Source organism: Hyperolius riggenbachi, chromosome 1 (genome assembly GCF_040937935.1).
Source record: "Hyperolius riggenbachi isolate aHypRig1 chromosome 1, aHypRig1.pri, whole genome shotgun sequence".
NCBI classification, from domain to species: Eukaryota; Metazoa; Chordata; class Amphibia; order Anura; family Hyperoliidae; genus Hyperolius; species Hyperolius riggenbachi.
Window position 1 is genome coordinate 189,720,430 of NC_090646.1, and position 21,565 is coordinate 189,741,994.

Here is a 21,565-nt window from a genome sequence, read left to right on the forward strand (position 1 = left end):
GGTGGAACAATCTTGGTCACAAGGGCTCATGTTATATCACGATGACCAACCCCTGTCTGGTGTCCCCCCTAGTGTACAAGTGTACCCCAATACCCGTATGCAGTGTGAAAGGCTCACCTATCTACCAATGGGATTCCTGGCTTCCTCCAATGTCTGGCATCACCACAATCAGCTGCCCCTTGTGGCACTGGCCACATCACTACATGCACCTAGTTCGTGGTACAGTCTCTTGCGGTGGTACCGAACACCTGAGGAGGCCAGGAGTCGCGCTGGCGGAGAGGTGAGACTTTAACACTCAGCATGAACACGGGGGAAGGAGATACTTATACACTTGGAGGCAGCAGGACAATTTTCAAGTGTTTTCATGCTGAAATTTATTGGAAATAGCAGTGAAGTGTGGGCAGGAAATAGATCCCTCTCTGATTAGATTTGCTCAGAGAATGATCTACCTGGTGGTCGATTTGGCCATACATAGAGTGATGTATGGCCACTTTTAGTTATTTGAAAGTGGCGGATATGTCAGATCAACCTTTTAGAAGATTGAATGGTGTAGGATAGATTATCCGTTGTGTTGATTTGAAGAACCAAGTAATTTTTGTAAGTTTTCAAGGTTTTTTCTTTTACTCCGCTAGCTGGAAGTCACTTGCCATTGTTTCTCCTATTATCTCCATAGGAACAATACACACTGTTAGGCTTTAGATAAGAGATGCGCCTGTATAGGCTCATATGCAGAACTGTAGCCCTTGATCCTTATGAGGGACAGTTCTTGTGCATGACTATGCATGTTTGCACTAACCTTGTCTGCTGTCCTAGTCCTGGACTGCCTAAATGTGCCCATACTATCTTTTTTGTACCATCTTTCTAAATGTATGTAGTAGAAGAGTAAACTGGGTGAATATGCTTTGAATGGATACTTTAAGTAGTCCCTCATATTACACAGAAATGTTAAGATTGTACAAAAAAAAGATCATTAGTGGGCACCCTAAGACTTAATTAACATATACTGTACGTAGTGTGCATTCATTCAGGTGTTTTTAAAGTTTGTTGTAGCCTGTTGTAGATCATTAGACATTCAGAATTGTCATGCATTTGCACACGTTTGCACTCAAATTCTTGTATTAATGCAAATGTGGACATATTTGTTCAGTAAATGTTACCTGGATGATGTCTGCTGCATTTACTCGAATGCCATCAAATGTAATTCCCCAACACCTTCCCATGAATTGAGATTTCAGATCAGAGCATTGAAGAGATGCTTACATTTGAACACTTGAGTAATGTCCATGTAAACTAATGTAAGCAAAAATACCTCTTTACCACTACTCCCTGATTTTCCCTAATCTCAGGGCTGGTGCACACCGAGCGGCTTTTTCAGCGTTTCTGCAGCCGCTTGCGGCTGCGGATACGCTTGGTCATTGTATCTCAATGGGGTGGTTCACACCAGAGCGGGAGGCGTTTTGCAGAAACGCATACTCCCGGGGTGAGGCATTTTTTGGATTGCGGATGCGTTTCTGCCTCAATGTTAAGTATAGGAAAAACGCAAACCGCTCTGAAAAACGCCTGTTCAGAGAGGTTTTGCCGGCGTTTTTGTTACAGAAGCTGTTCAATAACAGCTTTACTGTAGCAATATATGAAATCTACTACACCAAAACCGCTACAGAAAACCGCAAAATGCTAGCTGAAACGCTACAGAAAAGTAAGAAAAAGCGTTTCAAAATCTGCTAGCATTTTGCGGATCTGCTAGCGGGTTTTGGTGTGCACCAGGCCTCAAAGCCTATTTCCAGGAATTTTTATTTTTAGCCATCTCATCCCTCCTGCCCAGCTAATCCAACTGTGTACCCCAGCTTCACTTCCTTACTCATTTCCTGATTCTCATGCACAATCACCATTCGACCAGACAGGCATAGAGCCCCAAACACTCAAAGCCAATCACTGATTATCACTGTCTCAACCCCTCCCCCCATTTCAACCACCACCACCACTGCCCCTGTTAGTCACTTGCCAAAACTCAGGCTATGTTGTGTGGGCCTTTGAACATCAGGAGCTGTTAACCTCTGTCTTCGTTGGCTGCATGGGAATGCCCCATACAAAGTTCTCATGGGTCAACTTTTCAAGAATACCAGCGGAAGACCTGAGGTCTAACAGTCTTGTGATAGAAACAGTTTTTAATTAGATGTAAGTTACAATTACATCTACCCAGAAATATTGCCTGGCACTAACCGCTTGCTTGCCTCATGCCTAACCTATAGGGCCCATCCACACTATATGCATTGTGGTTTTACATTATTGCATAGCAATGCACTTCCCATAGCTTTGAATGTGGCCAAATTAACACATACTGTACTTTTATTGTTGGATGCTTTCATTCTCATACTTTGCATTAAATATAGATATCATTTTGTACTTGTGCTTCTTGTGTTTTATGCTTGTGCATATCCTATGTATATATTTATGGTACCCTCTGTTGTCTGTACTGTACATATAAAATGATGGTACTTAGTTAGTATCTTAAACCTTTAGACTGCCAGGACTCTCTTCCCTTTTGTCTCTCAGTGCTGTGTAATGTGTGTACAAACCTCCCACCCCTGTGTAAAAATCTGTAGTTGAGTTGTTCACTGCATCAGCGGTGATCCACCATTGTCTTGTGTGAACTGTTGTATTGTTAATTTTGTATTGATATACCCTGTATGCTGTTGTACAGCACCACGGAAGATGCTGGCACTATAAAAATTAATAATAATAATAATACTTTATAAATAAAAATGATAATGATACTTTTGGCATCAGGAAAAAGAATATTCTAAATCTCAGGTACACAAATGAAGCAGCACACACTTTATTCTGGACCACATTTACCAGGTTAACCATCCAGACCCTGAGAGCCAACCCAGACATAAAAAAGGCCACATATTATATAGAAGAGATTGACCTAAGGTCGATATCACACGGGGGTTCCTTTGTCAGTGTAAGATCACTAGCAAGCAGTCACCTGAATGCAGCTGAATGTCAGTGGAGTGCTCTGATCTTCGTGCCGCAGAGCAGCTGTATTTGAGTGATTTTGTTTCTAGTGCTTTGTCTCCGGAGCAGATATTTGTCATCTGACATGGCCTGATTTTTTTTTTAAATTAAACAAACTTTGCTTATCTATGGATTTCATATACGTTCCTTAATATAAGAGGCTGTCCAGACTTAAACTATATTTCTTTAAATATTACGTGCCAAAACACTTAAAAATGAATTGGTTACAACTTAGCAACTTATTATCACTTCTCTATTTCTACAGTAAATAAGACCCAAAATACAATTTTACAGCATAGTTGGACAGCATTCAGCTCAAAACCAGTTTTTAAAGGCAGAATTCAGGTAGCTTGCTGATGTCACAGTTCACAGCCATGTCTTGTCTGCATACCTTTTTGTCCCTTGTCTTTATTTTCAAAAGCTGGTGTGAACAAGGTTTTCTTCAGGCCATTACTTGGGAAGCTCCTTGGTTGCAGAGGAATTCAGGTTTTTTATCATTTGTCTGCTTTGATACAAAAAATAACTGCCGGCAACAAATCATTAATGGTGCTGTCATGGGAATCCGCAGGTACTTGGAAGGCATCTCTCTTGTTCTCTCAGGGAATTGAAGCAGGGACTTTAGCGCTTTTAAGTTTGTCATATTATAGCATAATGGAAGCACATCTTCAGTTGAAGACTACAGTAGGCTTACAATATTCGTATCTGAGGGTGAGTTTTTCTTAACAGTAGTATAAACATGTCAGAAAGGGCTCCCCCTTATGTTAAAAAAAAAGTGGAGTAAAATCCTGAAATAATAGCTCCTGGTTAGAAGATAAGCAGATATCCTATAATCATTTATGATCATACACTTGTATCTATGATCTGTTGATATAAATGATAGCTGTAGGGTTATATAAATAATTATGTGAACAAGGCAGTCTATGGGATTGGGAAAGTTTTGTGTTGAAAACTACAAGAAGGTAGAAAGTAATGCCCAGTATCCATAAAATACTGTAATATTGTACATTCTGGGCAATAAGAAACTGATTGTCAACAACTACACTGATAGCAGAGCGGGAAAGCTACAGTTGTCAGTGCAAAACAAGAAAATCCTTTTGAGTGTTATTTGTATTTTTATTTATGTATGTTTAATATGTCCTAATAAAGTCGGTAATTCTTGATTGCCTGTTGTTTATTGCCTGCACACACATCCTGACTTTTACCTAATAAGCCTGTGACCACTCCTGGCATTTGGTACCATTGCTAGATTTGTGTTACCCCCCACCCCCCCCTTTCTCCCAATAAAGTCCAGTTTTTCATTATATTTTTTTTTTTTTGATATTTCGATTTTTCTTTTAAATATGGTATCTTTGATTATGTTGGCTGTTGTTATATGGGACTTATAAAGGCACGTACAGACGACGCAACTTTTCGATTTCTCCCATGACCGGTGATTTTTTTGCTCACTGGGTGATCGTTTCTGTGATTTTGCAATGTGGATATGTGTGCATGATTACACAAATGAGGTTTTACGATGATCCCCGATTACGACCATTGCCGCGGATCGAATCTTTAAGATCATTGACGACTCCCGCCCTAAGTGCCGTGATCATTTGAACTCTTGTTCAAGCCCATTGTGTGCTGTCACGTGTTCCTGCAGTAGCAAGATGGATCGGAGTAAAGCTCATTCGTCGTGTCTCATCGCAATAGGTTTCCCGATCCATCTTCTGGTGAGTATGTAGCTTAAGAATTACAGACTTTTTAGATGTGGCAGTAGATTTGCCACATCATTATGACTTTAGATACTTAGACCAGCATTCCACAAAATAGTCAACTGTTTCTTACAAGCAGGAAGGTTTACCCTCCGCCTTAATCAAGCAATTATCAGACCACTAACCAAGAGACCATCCTCAGACTCAGATGGTCTAAACAGCTACAGACCTGTCTCCAGAATCAAAATCAGATTTATTCGTCAAGTGAGACGGAAATCGTACTCGGAATAATTTATGGTTCACATGGCATGGCAAGTACAAAGACAGGCAACAGATACACTGGCAGACAAAAACAACATACATTACCCGTTGTGCAAAAGTCCACAGACATTTACCAGCAACTCAACAATACGAGCACGCCTGTGAGGACGGCGTAGAGTCCTTTAGATCAAAAGTCTTAAAACCAGCAGAAGCTGGCTGCTTGGCCGTATTGTTCCGTGTGGTGTGAGCATCAGTGAGCCACTGAGAGGTTTCTTGACCTCGAGTGAGTACTACCCTCCAACCTCCCCTTTCTGGGGAAAGTTATTGAAAAGGCTGCCTATGTACAACTTGAAGCCAGGCTGTCAAGTAACATCTTTGACCATTTTCAATCTGGCTTCAGGCCCCATTCAGACTACATCGTTTTGCCGGGGATTTAGGCAAAACGCTCAAACGCTAGTGTAATAAATCCCTATGGGCCTGTCCTTACTTGGGCGATTTGCGCTAACCGCTGCAAATTGCCCAAAAACGTGAAACCAACAACGTAGCCTGCACCATTTTCAGGCGATTTCCCGGCTATCGCGTTTCAGTGCTATAGAAGCGCTAAACGCGATCGCGGAGAAATCGCTGCACTGTCCAGTTATTTTTCCACGTGAAATCGCAGAAAATTCACTCCCGCAAAAATCGCCGGCGTTTTGCGTTTCTAAGAGTGAATGGGGCCTCAAAAAACATCACAGCTGTGGAACAGCCCTCGCCCAGATTTGCAACGATCTGCTCATGGCAAGAGACAGAGGCCAATGTTCCATCTTTATTTTTCTTGACCTCTAAGCGGCTTTTGACACAGTTGATCATGAAATCTTGCATAGATGGTTTAAGTTGAACTGAAGTTTCCTAAAAAAATAAGAGTTTCACTTACCTGCGGCTTCTGCCAGCTCCCTGCAGCCCACTGGTGTTCGTGAAGTTACCATACGATTCCACATTCTCACCCCGCGGCTCACTTTCACTTCACGCAGTTGGAGTGCACTGCGCCTGCAGGGCTCTGGCCACGCGCGTCCTCGTTCACGCTCCCATCGCCGGGAGCGTACTGCACAGGCACAGTAGGGATTTGCTCGGAATGCACAGAGGGATTTTCTCCATCTACAGAAATGCGTACGCAGATATGCGCGTCCAAGGCACAGTGGACGTCGACTTAGAAGTCGGCTTCCACTACGTGAAGAAAAGTGTGCTGCGGCGGGGGAATGGAGAATCGTTTGAAAACGGCGTGGGTACAGGTTGGCTATAGGGAGGTTATCTGTAGATTGTCTGTAACCATTCACACAAGCCTTAAGGTGGCCATACACTTATAGATTTGCAGCAGATTCGACCATCAGATAGATTTCTGTCAGATGCCTGCCAGGTGGAATCTGACAGGAATCTATCTGATGTGTGCCACACACTATGCAATCCAATGCAACTCTATGGGCCATTGATCTGCTGCCAGCAGCAGATCGACCTAGATTTTCCATCCTGTTAAATAGATCAAATAGATCATATCTCTGCCGAAACTCCACTTTCCTCTACCAGAAGCAAAGGCACTGATAATAAAAATATTACAGCTACAATCTGTTGTTCATACTGACCCGTGTCCTGTTGATTCATCTAAAGCAGGGGTCTCAAACTCAATTTACCTGGGGGCCGCAGGAGGCAAAGTCAGGATGAGGCTGAGCCGCATAAGGAATTTCACAATCTCGGCACATCGCCGCCTCTGCCCGCCCCTCTCACTCTTCCTTTACAGAGAGGAGCGGGGAGAGGCGGCGATCTGTGCGGCGATTGACATCAGGAGGGGCAGAGATGAAGCTGAAAGCTTTGCCTCTTCCAGGAAATGCCGGCGGATTGCCCCCCGGGCGATTTGGGGTCTCTGCAGCCCTCGTTTAGCGGCGGGGATGCGGCGGATTACTTGGGAGCACTGAAGCGAACTATAAGCAAGCTTTTGCCGGCGAGGGCCACAAAATATTGTATCGAGGGCCGCAAATGGCCAGCGGGCCGCGAGTTTGAGACCCCTGAATAAAGCATAATTTAGCCACTTTTCTAAAAACACTTTAACCACTTGTAACATATTCAACTCTTTCCTAAACTGGCTTCTTTGAATATTGGATATGTTTCTAGAAGCAAATTAGAGTATCTCTAGGTCACCTATTTCCAAGCTATGCCAATGCCTTTTCCCAACACGCCCACATTTTTATATACATAAATGCAATTCCCAAAAATAGTCTTTTCAACTCTGTCTTTCAGAAATACCAGTTTGGCATTTTAAGTTTGACACTTGATCCTTGTTGTATCAGCTAAAAAGAATTGTTCTGCTGGTAACCAAAACAGTAGCACAAGCAGCAATATCAAACACAGCAGACCCATCTCAGACATTGATATATTCATTATTCAGTATTTGCTAAACAGTTATATACGGAACTTTATAGAAGGCTTTTCAGAATATGTGTGTGTACAAGAGCACATTTTGTTGACATGCAGTGGCCTGCTGGAGTCAGCAGAGCTTCATACAAACCTATCTGGCCATGGCTACAATAATAGTCCGCCTTTTATTATAGTGCTGTGCTGTGTGAGATGTCAGTATAGCTCTCTGAGTGTGTTCTAACCAGCATCTAAACAGCAGGCGAATGATAGATGCATAACAAGGCTCTTGATTATGACACATGTATGCTGCACAGTGAGATGTAAAACATTTGGGACCCTGTTAAAATTAAATTAACACTAAAAGGTAATGTAATGCATGCTCTAACTACATCAAGTATTGTAATTATGAAACTGCTTAATTATTTTCTTCCTCTTTTTTTTCCCACTCTCCAGCTATCAGAATTCTTTCAAGCACAGCATCTGCATAGAAATGCTACGCCAAGGCTATCACAAGTCTTTCTCAGAACTCTTTACTCTGATCCAGAAGTGGAATGCCTTAAGGGACGCTGGAGGGCCTGGGTCAGCCATATGGCAGCAAAAACCCTTGGAGGAGCAGCACGAGAAACTGGATCAACTTCAACACTTCCTGACCAGGGCTGAGGCAGCCCAACGAGCAGGTAAAAGAGGGAATTCTGGGAAACAGAGCAGCAGGAGCTGAAGCAACGAGAGCCTCAGGCGAGGATTCTAAATTGTTTCATCTTTGAGTTTGAAACATTACTACAATTTAGCAGATATCAGCTTTACTCTTATCAGCCGTATAGCAAGATAAGTAGTAGATCATACACTATAGTTAAAAAGCAAAGCCTGGCATCAAACTGTGCCTTTTCTAATCCTTTCAAAAAAAATCAAGGAGAGTAAGGGGTGCATGTATTTTAACATCTCTTAGGGGAATATCTTTGTTTTACATGCACGAGAGGTCTGCTGGGAAGCTTATGTATGCATAGCATTGAGGCAGTGTCATTTTTTTGTTCTGGCAACAATGCTGCATTAAGCAATATTGCAGTGCCATTGCTTACTTCCAATATACACCGTGCTACCATAATGAAATAAAATCCAGGTGAAGCAATAAGCATCTCACCCAAATGAAATGCTATTCTTTTGTTACTTTTCTTAGAGATTAAATATTAAAATTTGGTTGAGCGTGACGTTGGTCTATTCCCCAAAGTAGGTTTACGAAAAGACATACCGTTATTTAATATGGTTTAGTGTATTACCTATACTAATGTAGCCATGTTGTGTTATTTTAGCTTATTAAAAGTTAGTGAGTTTAAAGCTGAAGCCCTTAAAGTGACACTGAAGCGAAAATAAACTTATGAGATAATGAATTATATGTGCAGTACAGATAATTAATAGAACATTAGTAGCCAAGAAAAAAGTCTCATATTTTTATTTTCAGTTACTGTATAAAGCTTTATTTATAACCTTGCATCATTATGTCATACTTGCAGTTTAGAAACCACACTCTGTATTTTAAGTTGTAAAACAGAGCAGAGCTAATGACCCTTTGAATTTTCTTGCAGTAAAACCTTATCTCAAGCTTTCTCTTACTGTTTCTTGGCTTTTTAAGATATTTTGAAAACAGGACTGAGTTCAACAAGTTGTACTAGAATACAACATGAACCTTTTTACTTTGCTACTAATGTTTTATTTGTTATCTGTACTACACATTCAATTTATTATCTCGTAAGTTTATTTTTGCTTCAGATGTGCTTTAACCTGTACACTATCCAACCACCATATATGGAATAAACGTTTTCTCCTACATTTTCTCTTCTGTGATATTTTTGTTTATTTTCACTTCAGATTTGCTTTTACCAGCACACTATCCAGCCACCACATATGGAATAAACTTTCACTCCTACGCTTTCTCCTTAGTAATATTTTCACACCTTATCAATAAAATGTCATTTAAACTACCACCAAGCGAGAAAATCTATTAGAAATAATGTTGCTAGTACTTTTTCACCAACTTTTGGAGTGCTGAACAGTTATCTTAAAAAGATGAAAAAATTCTCCTAGGAGAAAAAGTGAATTGCATATGGGCTTCTTTCTCCTAATTTTGTTTTATTTATTTTTTTTACTGTCTAGGTAGAATTTAAAGGAACCAGCTCTCTATAACTTATATAGCACTATAGCATAACACTATAGTATTATAAACTCTAACCTTGTAAATTAGAAATTATATGCGAGAAACATAGTCTTTCTTTCATTTACCTCCCTATGTGTGTATAAAAACATCTACCCAAGACATTCTCCTAAAATCTGTATATATATATATATATATATATATATATATATATATATATATATATATATACTGTATATGGTGTGGCTTTGTGTGCTTGAAGCTCACAGTGCATGGGGTTGTGTGGGGGTAATGTCATTACCTATATTCAGTGCTGGAAGACAGGCTTCGGAGCACTAAATAGGTTATGTAAAATGAATAGAATGAGGAGCAGTTGGTCATCTTATTGATTTATCTCACTTGTCACAGCTGCACACCAGACTAGCTGTCTGGTCACATTACTATTAAACCATTGGATTTATCATATCATATATCTTATAACATATTACAATGACGTTCTTGCTCCCCTAAACTGTTTTACTATTGACCTTAACATTTTTCTCATGATTGTTATGTAACTGCTATGTAAAGTTCATGTAAATAGACCAGAAATGTGACACTAGATTTGGAGAGCTAATAGTTATATGCCTGCTGTTAATCTGTGACTAAACAGTGGAAATTACATTTGCCCTGAGCCGGCTGTTCTCTGTACAGACACCTAAAGCTTGCATTCATTTTGGCATTGCAATTTGTAGCTCTAGCTTTAAGACATTTACAATACAGTGATGATATATTTAACTCTTTAGTAGCCACATTTGTTAAACTATATTTTTGCTTCAGGGCTACATTTTCTCCGCCCCCCCCTCCAGCCTGGCAGGTTATGCAGAGCGGAAGGAAGCGCTTTCATATTTACATATTCCAAATGCTGGAGCAGCGATGTAACATCCCAACATCCTCTTCTGGTTCCCGATCACATGATATGACATGTGATCGTGACCTATAGTATAATGTCAGCTTTGCAGCCCACCTTGGTGGTGGAAGAAGGGTGATGGAAGAGGCTCTTCACCACCCCTCATAAACCACCAAGCAGCACTGCAATGCTGACTCCAAGCTCTGCTTCCTGATCACATGTCGTATCATGTGATCGGAAACCAGAAGAGGATGTCAGAATTACAGCACCGTGGGTGGAGGAAGAGAAGAGGGAGAGGAGAACTGATCCGGTGTCCAGAACAGGTAAATATGAAAGCCCTCCCTGCACCGCTCTGCATGGCTGCATTAGGCAGTCCCAGATTTGCAGGCTGAGGATGCCCTTCCCTGAGTTATCTCATGCGAGATAACACAGGTAGGACGGCTAAAGGTTAAATATCTAATGAATTGTTAAGTTGGAAAAGGTTACTGAAAATGATTCTTAAAAATTCAACTCCAGGAAAATGTCTTTATTTGTATAATGCAGAAAAGCATTTAGAACTCATTTACTGTACTTGCTGACTGTGTCTAGGAAAGTTCTCTCACTTCCTATCCTGTCCTATTCTGACAGGAAGTGGATAAATCTCTCCAATATGTTCAAGCCATCCAGTGTATGTATGTACTCCCCCTTCTGCCCTGCCCTGGTGTATTTGGCCATCGTCATTGCCCACTGCAATGATGGAGCGTGTGCAGAGGGATGGCAATATAAAGAGAGATGGCACACACATTTCTGCCCTGTGCAGCGTTGGGCGCTCCACCAGCCAGTTGATTTATGAAGCACCAACATATTATGTGGTGCTGTACAAACAAAGAGACAAACATAGGTACAAACAAATATAGACAATGATATACACAAAATACAGACATTGGACATTTAATACAGAATTGGTAGGCATGATAGTAATTACAATGACAAATGTAACATGATTGACAAAATGTACAGCAACTTCCAAGACACAAAAGGGAGAGAACCCTGCTCTAGCGAACTTGTGACAGGCAGCCTATTGGGCCAATCAAAGTGCAGGGATCATATCTATTAAAGCCACTGGACCCGCCGGGGCTTAGGGTGGGTTCAGTGGAGTGGCCGTTACTTAGAAGGAGCGTGAGTAAGTTAGCAGTGCACGCTGCTCTGCACTACCGCGTGTAGCGTGCGCATAACTCGCGGCACTCTCATTAAGCTGTGCTGCTTAATGAGAGACTCTGTTTAACCACTTGAGGACCGTGGTGTTAAACCCCCCTAGTGACCAGGACATTTTTTACAAAAATGGCCACTACAGCTTTAAGGCCTAGCTGAAGGGCTGCACAATTCAGCACACAAGTGCTCCCCACCAATAGAGCTCTCTTTTGGTGATGTCTGATCGCTCCCCAGTTGTTTATTTATTTTTTTAAATAAATATTTATTGTATTTATTTTTTTATAAAATGTGCTCATTTTTCATTTATTTTTTAATTCCCCTCTCCCCCCCCCCCCCCCCCCCCGTCAGCCAATCAGAGTGATTGGCTGTCATAGGCTTCAGTCTATGACATCCGATCACTCCCCAGCCTATGGAGAGGACAGCCATGTCACACGGCTGTCCCCAGTACAGCGCTGCTTTAGATCGCAGCACTGTACGGGGTAATTAGACAGCAGTTTCGCCATCTGTCTCCGAGACTGAAGGCAGAACTCAGCTCCGCCTTCCAAGCGGAGATGTGCTTGCATGAGCGTGCGATCTCCTGCTAACCCCATAGAAGGCAGTTCAGGCCTATCGGCATGAAGCGGTTGGCACGCAATTAAAACGCCTGTGCATCATCATACAAACTGAGCACATGACGATTCACTGCTTTTATGGAATGCCCTATTTTTAAAGAGCTCTAATAAAGAAGTTGCTTCTAGACAGTGTGGATCTTGGATATCTACTGAAGACTCCCTGTGACTCCAGGGGTGATCCTTGCATGTAATTTCCATTGGTGGTGTAACACTGGCTATTCAGCCTGGAATTTGTGCGGCAGCAGGGTGAGCCATCATTCAGCTCACCCTGCACCAAAAAAACAAGACGGCCAGCAAAATGCTGTGAATGCCTAGCAACACGCTCCCTACACACCACCAATTAAGCAGAATCTTGCATCCGCGCGATCAGCTAAATTTATATATTTTGGTAAAAAAAAATCAACATTCTGGTAATTTGCGGGATCAATTTCTAGCAGACTCAATAAAATAATCGAATTGTACAAAAATGCGAAGAGAAGTGATGCTGCTAATATGTGGGCCTCACCAAGCAGCTACGTGCTCAAGACCAGCAAAGTCCAGGGTATTACTTGAATCACAAGAGAAGAAGAAAGTCTGGTACTGTAGCTTTAATAAAAAAAACTTGCAGGTATACAATCATAAAAATAAAGTGCAGTACTAGTGCTAATGCATTCAAAACATAAACATAGGCCTCTAAAGAAGGTTCACACCATTGCGAAACGGCTGTAAGGCCGTGCACCCTCTGGCGCCCACAGCCATCTCCTCCACCCCAGAAGGATTGCAACGATAAGTACACTGCATTGTTTATGTTTTGAATACGTCAGCACTAGTACTGCACTTTATTTTCATGATTGTACACCTGCAAGTTTTTTATTAAAGCTACAGTGCCAGACTTTCTTTTTCTGTTGTGATTCAAATAATCGAATTGGCTGGATGGATGAAAACAAGTGACTACTGTATGGCCACCTTTAGATATGTCAAAGCATTTTTTTTTAATTGGAGGTGAATTTAACTTTACACATTTATTTGTAAAGCCAAGTTTTAACATAAATAATTAAAATGTATCAAATTTTAACAACAATTTATAAACTTATGAACAATGAAACAAGGTGATATAATACAGTAAATGTAAAACCAGTTTAGTATACTTTTTATTAACATTTTGTGTAAAGAAAAATAAATAAATAATAACAAAAGCAATATAATAATGTAAATGGCAATATAAGTCATGGACTTAGAATGCTTTATTTTCCACATTGCACTGTTACCTGTGACAGCATTTTAAGAAGTAAAAAACATTTTCATGAAAACAAAATTCTGCAATAGTGCAATATTTATATATCCTTTATGCAAATAAATGGTACCGTATATTAACGTTAACGTCAAAGCTTTTGTTTTCTGACCTTAGTCAGATATTTAAACTCATATCAGTTTTAGTAATACTTGACATCTTACTTCACATCTCCGTTAGAAAGGTTAATGACAGTACAATCCCATCTGGCACTTTATATTTGAAAGATCGCTCACTGGGAGAAATTGTAGGGTAATTAACTCTCACTCGATAAACACTGCAATTCCTGGCAGAGATTTCAAAGAGACATTCATTTTTTAAATTGGAAAATTTCCGGGGTCTTTTTAAGAACAAAACGGAGCATGCAAACCTTAGAAGGCAAAATAAATGTTTTATATATCACCAAAATTATATTCCATGTTTTAGTACTTAAAAAAAAGAACTCCATGGGTTTTCTGAGAATTGGGAAAAGCATAAGGATAACATTGGTAACATACTCTTTAAACAGAATGCCCAAGCAGCTCAGGGTGACCCAAAACTACTAGGAGACCGAACAGCCCTCTTATTAAAAAAAAAATGCTCCTTGTAGTTTGCCTTCTAAAAACAGAAGGTATTTGCGATAATTCAGCTTTAACCACTTGAGGACCCACCCTTTACCCCCCCTTAAGGACCAGCGCTGTTTTAGCTGATCTGTGCTGGGTGGGCTGTGCAGCCCCCAGCACAGATCAGGGTGCAGGCAGAGCGACCAGATCGCCCCCCTTTTTTCCCCATTAGGGGGATGATGTGCTGGGGGGGTCTGATCGCTCCTGCCTGCTGGGTGTTGCGGGGGGGGGGCACCTCAAAGCCCCCCTCCGCGGCGAGATTCCTCCCCTCCCTCTCCTACCTGTCCACCCCTACGCTATCCGTCCTGTGCAGCCAGTGACAGGCTGTCCCCTGTCACATGGCGGCGATCCCCGGCTGCTGATTGGCCGGGGATCGCCGATCTGCCTTACGGCGCTGCTGCGCAGCAGTGCCGTACAATGTAAACAAAGCGGATTATTTCCGCTTGTGTTTACATTTTGCCTGCGAGCCGCGATCAGCGGCCCGCAGGCTATTCACGGAGCCGCCCACCGTGAATTGACAGGAAGCAGCCGCTCGCGCGAGCGGCTGCTTCCTGATTAATCAGCCTGCAGCTGGCGACGCAGTACTGCGTCGCTGGTCCTGCAGCTGCCACTTTGCCGACGCACGGTATAAGCGTGCGGTCGGCAAGTGGTTAAGTGAGCGACTGTTGTCTCCCACAGGGCATCACTATTCAATTTGCAATTTGTCTCTTTGAATATTCAGAAGTGATGCATTGTGGGAGACCACAGTCTTGCTTAAAGTAAACCTGACCTCTTGCACAGGACAGAAGGAAAACAGAGAAATGCCCCCTGTATGTGTTTAGAGAGTTTAGCCTTTTTTATTCCCCCTCATTCATGTCCAATCACAAGTCATAATTTGATCTCCCCCTTGTGTCACATGACTGCCACGGCGGAGATGGCAGATAAGCTCATTGGAAAGCACAGGATGATAACAATATGTCTGCTTCCATGAATCAGGAAGTAGAAACAGTGCAGATATATTTTAGGATTTGTATGAGCTGTAACAAAGCAATGTTTTTGTTTAAAGGTTACAATGCTGTTGCGTATCTTTTAGAGCAGAGAGGAAGTTTTGGGTTCAGGTCCGATTTAAAGCGGTTTTATTGCAAATATCTTCTGTTTTAAGCAGGCGAACTACACCGAGTTTTGCTTTATAGTAGGAGGGCTATTCAGTCTATATAGTTCCTTATACTTTCTTAGTAGTTTTAGGTCACCCTGAGCTGCTTGGTTATTCTATTGTACTGGTCCAAGCCCTATTCCATAGAGCCATATCAATCCCTGCCATGCACTGAATAGGGACCAACACTCTGAAACGGACTGTCTGCATGCTGGGTTGATGCGGCTCTGTAAATTTTAGAAGCTATAGGTTTGCTATACACCAGCAGTTTGGGATGTAAGCCTGGCTTCAGGGGCAGCCACAGTCGCTCACTTAAAGGGACACTTAAGTCAAACAAAAAAAATGAGTTTTACTCACCTGGGGCTTCCAATAGCCCCCTGCAGCTGTCCTGTGCCCTCGACATCTCCCTCCGATCCTCCAGGCCCCGCCCGCAGCCACTTCCTGTTTCGGTGACAGGAGCTGACAGGCTGGGGATGCGAGTGATTCTTCGCGTTCCTGGCCACAATAGCGCCATCTATGCTGCTATAGCATATATCATATACCATATAGCAGCATAGAGGGTGCTAATGTGCCTGGGAACGCGAAGAATCACTCGCGTCCCCAGCCTGTCAGCTCCTGTCACCGAAACAGGAAGTGGCTGCCGGCGGGGTCAGGAGGATCGGAGGGAGACGGCGAGGGCACCGGAAAGCTGCAGGGGGCTATTGGAAGCCCTAGGTGAGTAAAACTCATTTTTTTGTTTGACTTAAGTGTCCCTTTAAAGATGAATTATCACAAATACCTTCTGTTATAAGAAGGCAAACTTCAATGATCGATACTTTTTAAAGTGATTTCAACTTCAAGCATCATTTGCTGTAGAGGTTTCTTGCCATGCTAGATTTTTATGCCTAAAAATTGTCTCAAAAGGAGGAGGGGGTTCTTAAGCTGTAGGCAGCTAAGGACAACTATCACAGAGAAATGCACAATTTAAAATGGGTGTGTATGCATATCTGTAAAATGTACACTTTTCCAGAAAAAAATGAACTATAAATGTATTTTTCCTATCTTTCTGTCACTTATAGTAGACAATAATAATCTGACAGATCTCACAGGTTTTGGACTAGTCCATCTCCTCATGGGAGACTTTTAGCGTTTTCTGTATTTTCATAAGCACTTACTGAATGGCAGTTGCTCAGTCCAACTGCCAAAATATTGTGCAAATGAGTAGGGCAGGCAGCCAGCATCTTTGTGAAGAGAGTGCTTTTGTAAAGAATAAAGGAAATACTGAAAATCCCCTTTGAGGAGATGGACTAGTCCAAAACCTGTCAGGTCTGTCAGATTTGTATTGCCTACTGTGACAGTGACATAGGAGAAAAGTAATTTACAGTGCATTTTACGCTGAGAGAAATGTACTTATAAATAAGAATTTTAGATTTTACAATTTTTAACGACAGTGATCCCTTAATAAAACTGGTAGCCTCAGGACTTTGAATTAAAACTCTTCCCCCAAACTACAAAGATATATTGGCCTGTATGCAATTAACTTTTTCTCCAGAGTTATAACTATGAGATACATTTCGTATTCTCTTTGAAATAACTTTCAAGCATTTTACTATTAAAAAAGTACTATCAAAATTATTTTGAGTATTTTCTTGCTTGCTGGCAGTTTAAAAAGCCTTTTATGACAAGGGCATCAATTCACTAAGCTTTTCTCCTGTCTTTAATAACGTTTCTAGAGGCATGTCGTATTCAGGAAACGTTTTACCTCAGGCAAACCTAAAGTTTACTCTTCTGTCTTTAAGTTAAGGTGAGATCTCTAAAACTAACTTTCAATCCTTAAAATAACTACAGAATTCTAAAGTTATAGACAGGCTGTTAATTAACTGCATGTGAAAATAACTACACAGGAGATAACTTAAGGTGGCCATACACTTAAAGATTTGCATCAGATCGAATCTGACAGGAATGTATCTGATGTGTGCCACACAGTAGGAATCGAATTTCAATAGATTTCAGAATGAAATCTTTGAAATTCGATCGAAATGCAGTGTTGCACCTTTCGATCCAATGCAACCCTATGGGCCATCGATTGGCTGCCAGCAGCCGATCAACCCAGATTTTCTGCCTGGACCGATCGAACAAATCGATCAAAATCGCCCAGAAATCATTCGATCATGCTTTTTGCTGCATCGATTTTTCTAGCCGATGCGATCAAAACGGTTGAATCAGCCGTCGATCGATGGCTAAAATCGACCAGTGTATGGGCCCCTTTAAGGACTGAAGTGATAAGATAACTCTCTCACTGTGAAAACTTATCTCTACACTTTAACAAGGCACGATCATGTGAGGTGGTAAATTTTCTCTTGCCTTATTATCTCCAGCATGATCTTAGTGAATAGAGGCCAATGTGTGAAAGTATCACCTGGGAGAAAAAGTGAATTGCATATAGGTTCTTATTTGTTGCTGTCTTTCTGGTCTGGATAGGAAGTGCTGGAAATTCTGACAGATGGAGAGAACAATAAAAATCCAAAAGGGGTTCTAATCCCTTACCATACTGTATGCATTCTCATCTCATGAACTTTTAGCATCATTAATCCAACCAGATTATCTATATTTAATTTAGGAATTAGTTGATTGAATTATATGTCACCCTAAGGTTAGAATAAAGATAAATCTCGTGTTTGTCTTGTCGCGTAAGTACATTATTATTTAAATGCTGCAGGCTAGGGTGAATTGAAAGGGTCATGCTCACTTGATAGTTAATTTGATAACTATTAAACCGAGACACTAAAAGAAAATATTATCTTACAAATGAATTTAATAAATTATGTTAATGTGTTTATTCTGCTTCGTGTTTATTTATGTCCCTCAGGATAGTTGGGTTATAGTTGGATATACACAAATGAAAGGCATTACGCTATAGAATGAGCAGTAGCTATTACTCCCACTGATTGTTACAAGACCCTGAGCATACTATCATTCAGTTAGTGAGTCTCTGCATTATTTTATGATGCCTACAAACTCTTCCTGATACAGAGCTACAGTGTAGTCACGAAACACTATTTTCCACACACTTTGAGTCGAGTTTATACCAATACAGACCTAACTGTGATTTCATCCACTCAGCATGCACACCTGTCATTCAAAGCAAGCTGAGCGATGGACTGATAGTTTGGCATCAGTGGTATACTAAGCGGGGGATGGGGGTGACACCAATCCCATCGTACTATGCCACAGTTGCCATACAGGTCTCATCCACTAGAGACTTCTGGAGGCAAATCTACTGTGAGCATAGTAAACATTTAAGATTGGTTATTGGGCCCATACATGATAAAATCTCAATTATATGTACAATCGGTAAAATAAAGTTATCGATTTTGTCCTGGAAATTGAGGATAATGCTGCCACCACTCTCTAGATTTTATGAGCTAGAAAGATCTCCAAAGCTAATTATTCCTCAAGGAAGAAAATATTTAATTGCAACCTAACAAGCCAAATCAACAATTTATACAATAAAGTATGTGGTAGTGTGTCTCATTGTGAGGACATGGAGTTCTTGGCATAGATCAGAATAGTCAGGTAACAAGGGCAAAACTGGAACGATTAAATCTTTAGTTTAATATAAAACTACACACAAAAAATATACATTGGCACTGACCAAATAAATATATCTGGTAGCTGAACAGATTGGAAAAGGATAAGCAAAAGGTGAGAAATTAAGTAGAATGTTTGAAAGTTCAAAATACCGCATTAGGCTGCGTCACAAAAAGCGATAAGTCTTTGCGCTGAAATAATCCAATGTATTGCGTTGGCCAGTGTCCTGTTGGCTTGTCGATTGATGGAAATTTAACCACTTGAGGACCACAGTGTTAAACCCCCCTAACGACCAGGCTCTTTGTTGTTGCACTGGGCTGTGCAGGCTTTTCAGCAACCTGCACAGCCCAGCTATGGAGCCCAGCAATCGGACTCACCTCTAAGGTGTCCGATCGCTGTGGCTGTTGTTTTTTTTTTTTTTTTGCAGCCTGTATACGGCTGTTTCTCCCTACCTCCCTCCTCCCACCCCTTCCCGCCTCCCCTCCATGCGCAGACTTGAACAGGATGGCGATCCATCCTGTTCCACCTCTCATAGACATCAGCCTATGAGAGGACGGCGATCGCCGATCTCGTACAGCGCTGCGGTCTCCACATGTAAACAAAGGGGATTTCTTTCCCCTTTTGTTTACAAACAGCCTCCTAGCCGCGATCGGTGGTTAGCAGGCTAATCACGGAGCTCCGCTTCGTGAACTGGCAGGGAACGATTGCGCCTGGGAAACTGCAGCTCCAGGACTTGACGCTAATTGGTGTTAGGTGGTCCTGGGGCAGCCGCCGTGGCCATGCCCATTTGCATGGAGCGGTCTTGAAGTAGTTAAAAACAGATGAACGGAGGACCTAGATCTGCATGGATCACTGTGTTTTAACCCCCTCTGTAGCTGTAGTAATTGGAATAGGGGGCAGATCTTCCTTCACACTGAGGATTCCTGTTTTGCTCATAGCACATTTTACAAAATGGAATTTAAATTCAAATTCAGTTGAACTTTATTAATCCATAGATATGAAACAAGAGGGTTATATACTTTTTAATATTCTCTTTAAGATAACTTTTCATCACTTTGTAACTGAAAGAGTACCAAAACATAGGATAAAAATTACGCTTAAAATTATTTTGAGTATATTCATGCTTGCAGGTGGTTTAATGGGCCTTTTATTGACAAGGTGTAAACATTTCACCTAGGAGAAAAATTAAGTGAAAAAGTTAATTGCATATGGGCCAGAAAGTCTTAAAAGGGGAACGTATATGAGGTTTTGTCAATTAGGTTGAAGATGAATGACTACTTAACATGGCAGGGGGTACTTGGAAAATCCCCCTTTTATTTGACTCTGACAGCTCAGCTCATAGCAGAGAAAAGTTTAATTGTCAGTTCTAAAGCCTGTAACGGATATGTAATGAAGTATTCCATTATGAAATCCATTATGAAATCTGGTGAATGTGTCATATTTCCTCCCGTTCAAAGATTGGGGAAGGAGTTGTTAGCAAGACTATGACTGAAGCAATCCCACCTTGCTTCTTGGGTTCGTTACAGCGGGAAAGTCCTGGATCGTGATATCATACTTATAGATCACTAAGCTCCAACAGAGTAGTTTTCCGTTGGTGCCAGCAGTACATTTCAGCCAGCTAAGAGGGCTGTGGTCTGTGATGACAGTGAAGGATCGTCCATAAAGGTATGATTGACTTCTGTAGGGCCCACACAATTGCTAAGCACTCTTTCTTTGTCATGGAGTATGCAGCCTCCTTTGGGAATAGCTTCCTGCTCAGGTAAGGGGAACATACATGTGGTTTTGTCATTTAGGTTGAAGATGAATGAATATCTGGCAGGGGTTACTGATAAAAGCCCCCTTTGATGTGACAGCTCAACTCGTAAAAGAGAAAATTTTAATTGTCAGTATTAATGCTTGTAGCTGATATGTAATGGTGTATTTGATTATGAAATATGGTGAATCCGTCACACCAGGGGTGGGGTGACACCAGAGCATAAGCGATTGAGTCTCCAGCCAGTGAGGCCAATTAGCTCTGTGGAATGTGGGGATGCATGGGGGGGCACCATCATTCCTCTCTCTCCATGGGCCCCTCCTGTGCCCCCCTGCAGAGTAGGACGCATTGGTGCGGCTTGGGAATGCATCTTACCTGATCCCGATTTGTTCATGCTCCCTGGCAGCCAGCTGCTCACTCTACTTCTTGTTTCCTACGTGTCCTGTAATTACACACAGCATGCAGAGAATAGGCGGGCAGAGACTTTCCTTCTGCCGAGGAGCATGGGCGCATTGGGATCAGGTGAGATTAACTCACAAGCCACACTGCTGCACCCTACTATCCCGGAGGACACAGAAGGGGGGCCCATGGAGAGAGAGGAAGAAATAACGTTGGTCCTTTCCACACAAGGTGCCACTGGACCACCAGACAAGATCTATAGGGATGGGGCTTCCATCAGACCACCAGGGAAGTCACATGGGGTACCACTAGACTACTGGGGATGTCACATGGAAAGGTAGCACCTAAACTTCCCCCTCAAAAAAAGATTGCTGTGTAGATGAAACTCTCTGCTTTGGTAGATGTTGCATAAGTTCTGAGAATGTCATGTAGTCATGCTGTGCATTCTGCCCAGGTGGGGTGAGCATAATGCAATTAACAGAGACATAGGAAACTTGATTCACTAAGGCATTTCTCAACTTTTTTCCAGCTTATTAACCAGTATCCTAATAATCCTATATGGTTCAGATAGGGTAACAATGAAGATCCCTCTCAATACCAGCCATCAAACACCAGGTCAAGAATCAAATAAAATATCGCCGCTTAAA

General features: G+C 41.7%; 1 protein-coding gene across 3 annotated transcripts in view; it reads left to right on the forward strand.

Annotated features, from left to right (window-relative positions):
* TTC29 (tetratricopeptide repeat domain 29) overlaps window positions 1–21,565 on the forward strand; it is a 326,460-nt gene that overhangs the window by 76,880 nt on the left and 228,015 nt on the right. For all 3 annotated transcript variants that reach the window (XM_068269689.1, XM_068269706.1, XM_068269697.1), the window contains one exon: window positions 7,809–8,032. In XM_068269689.1, coding sequence (XP_068125790.1) covers window positions 7,809–8,032 — 224 coding nt within the window. The remainder of the gene's footprint in view (window positions 1–7,808; window positions 8,033–21,565) is intronic.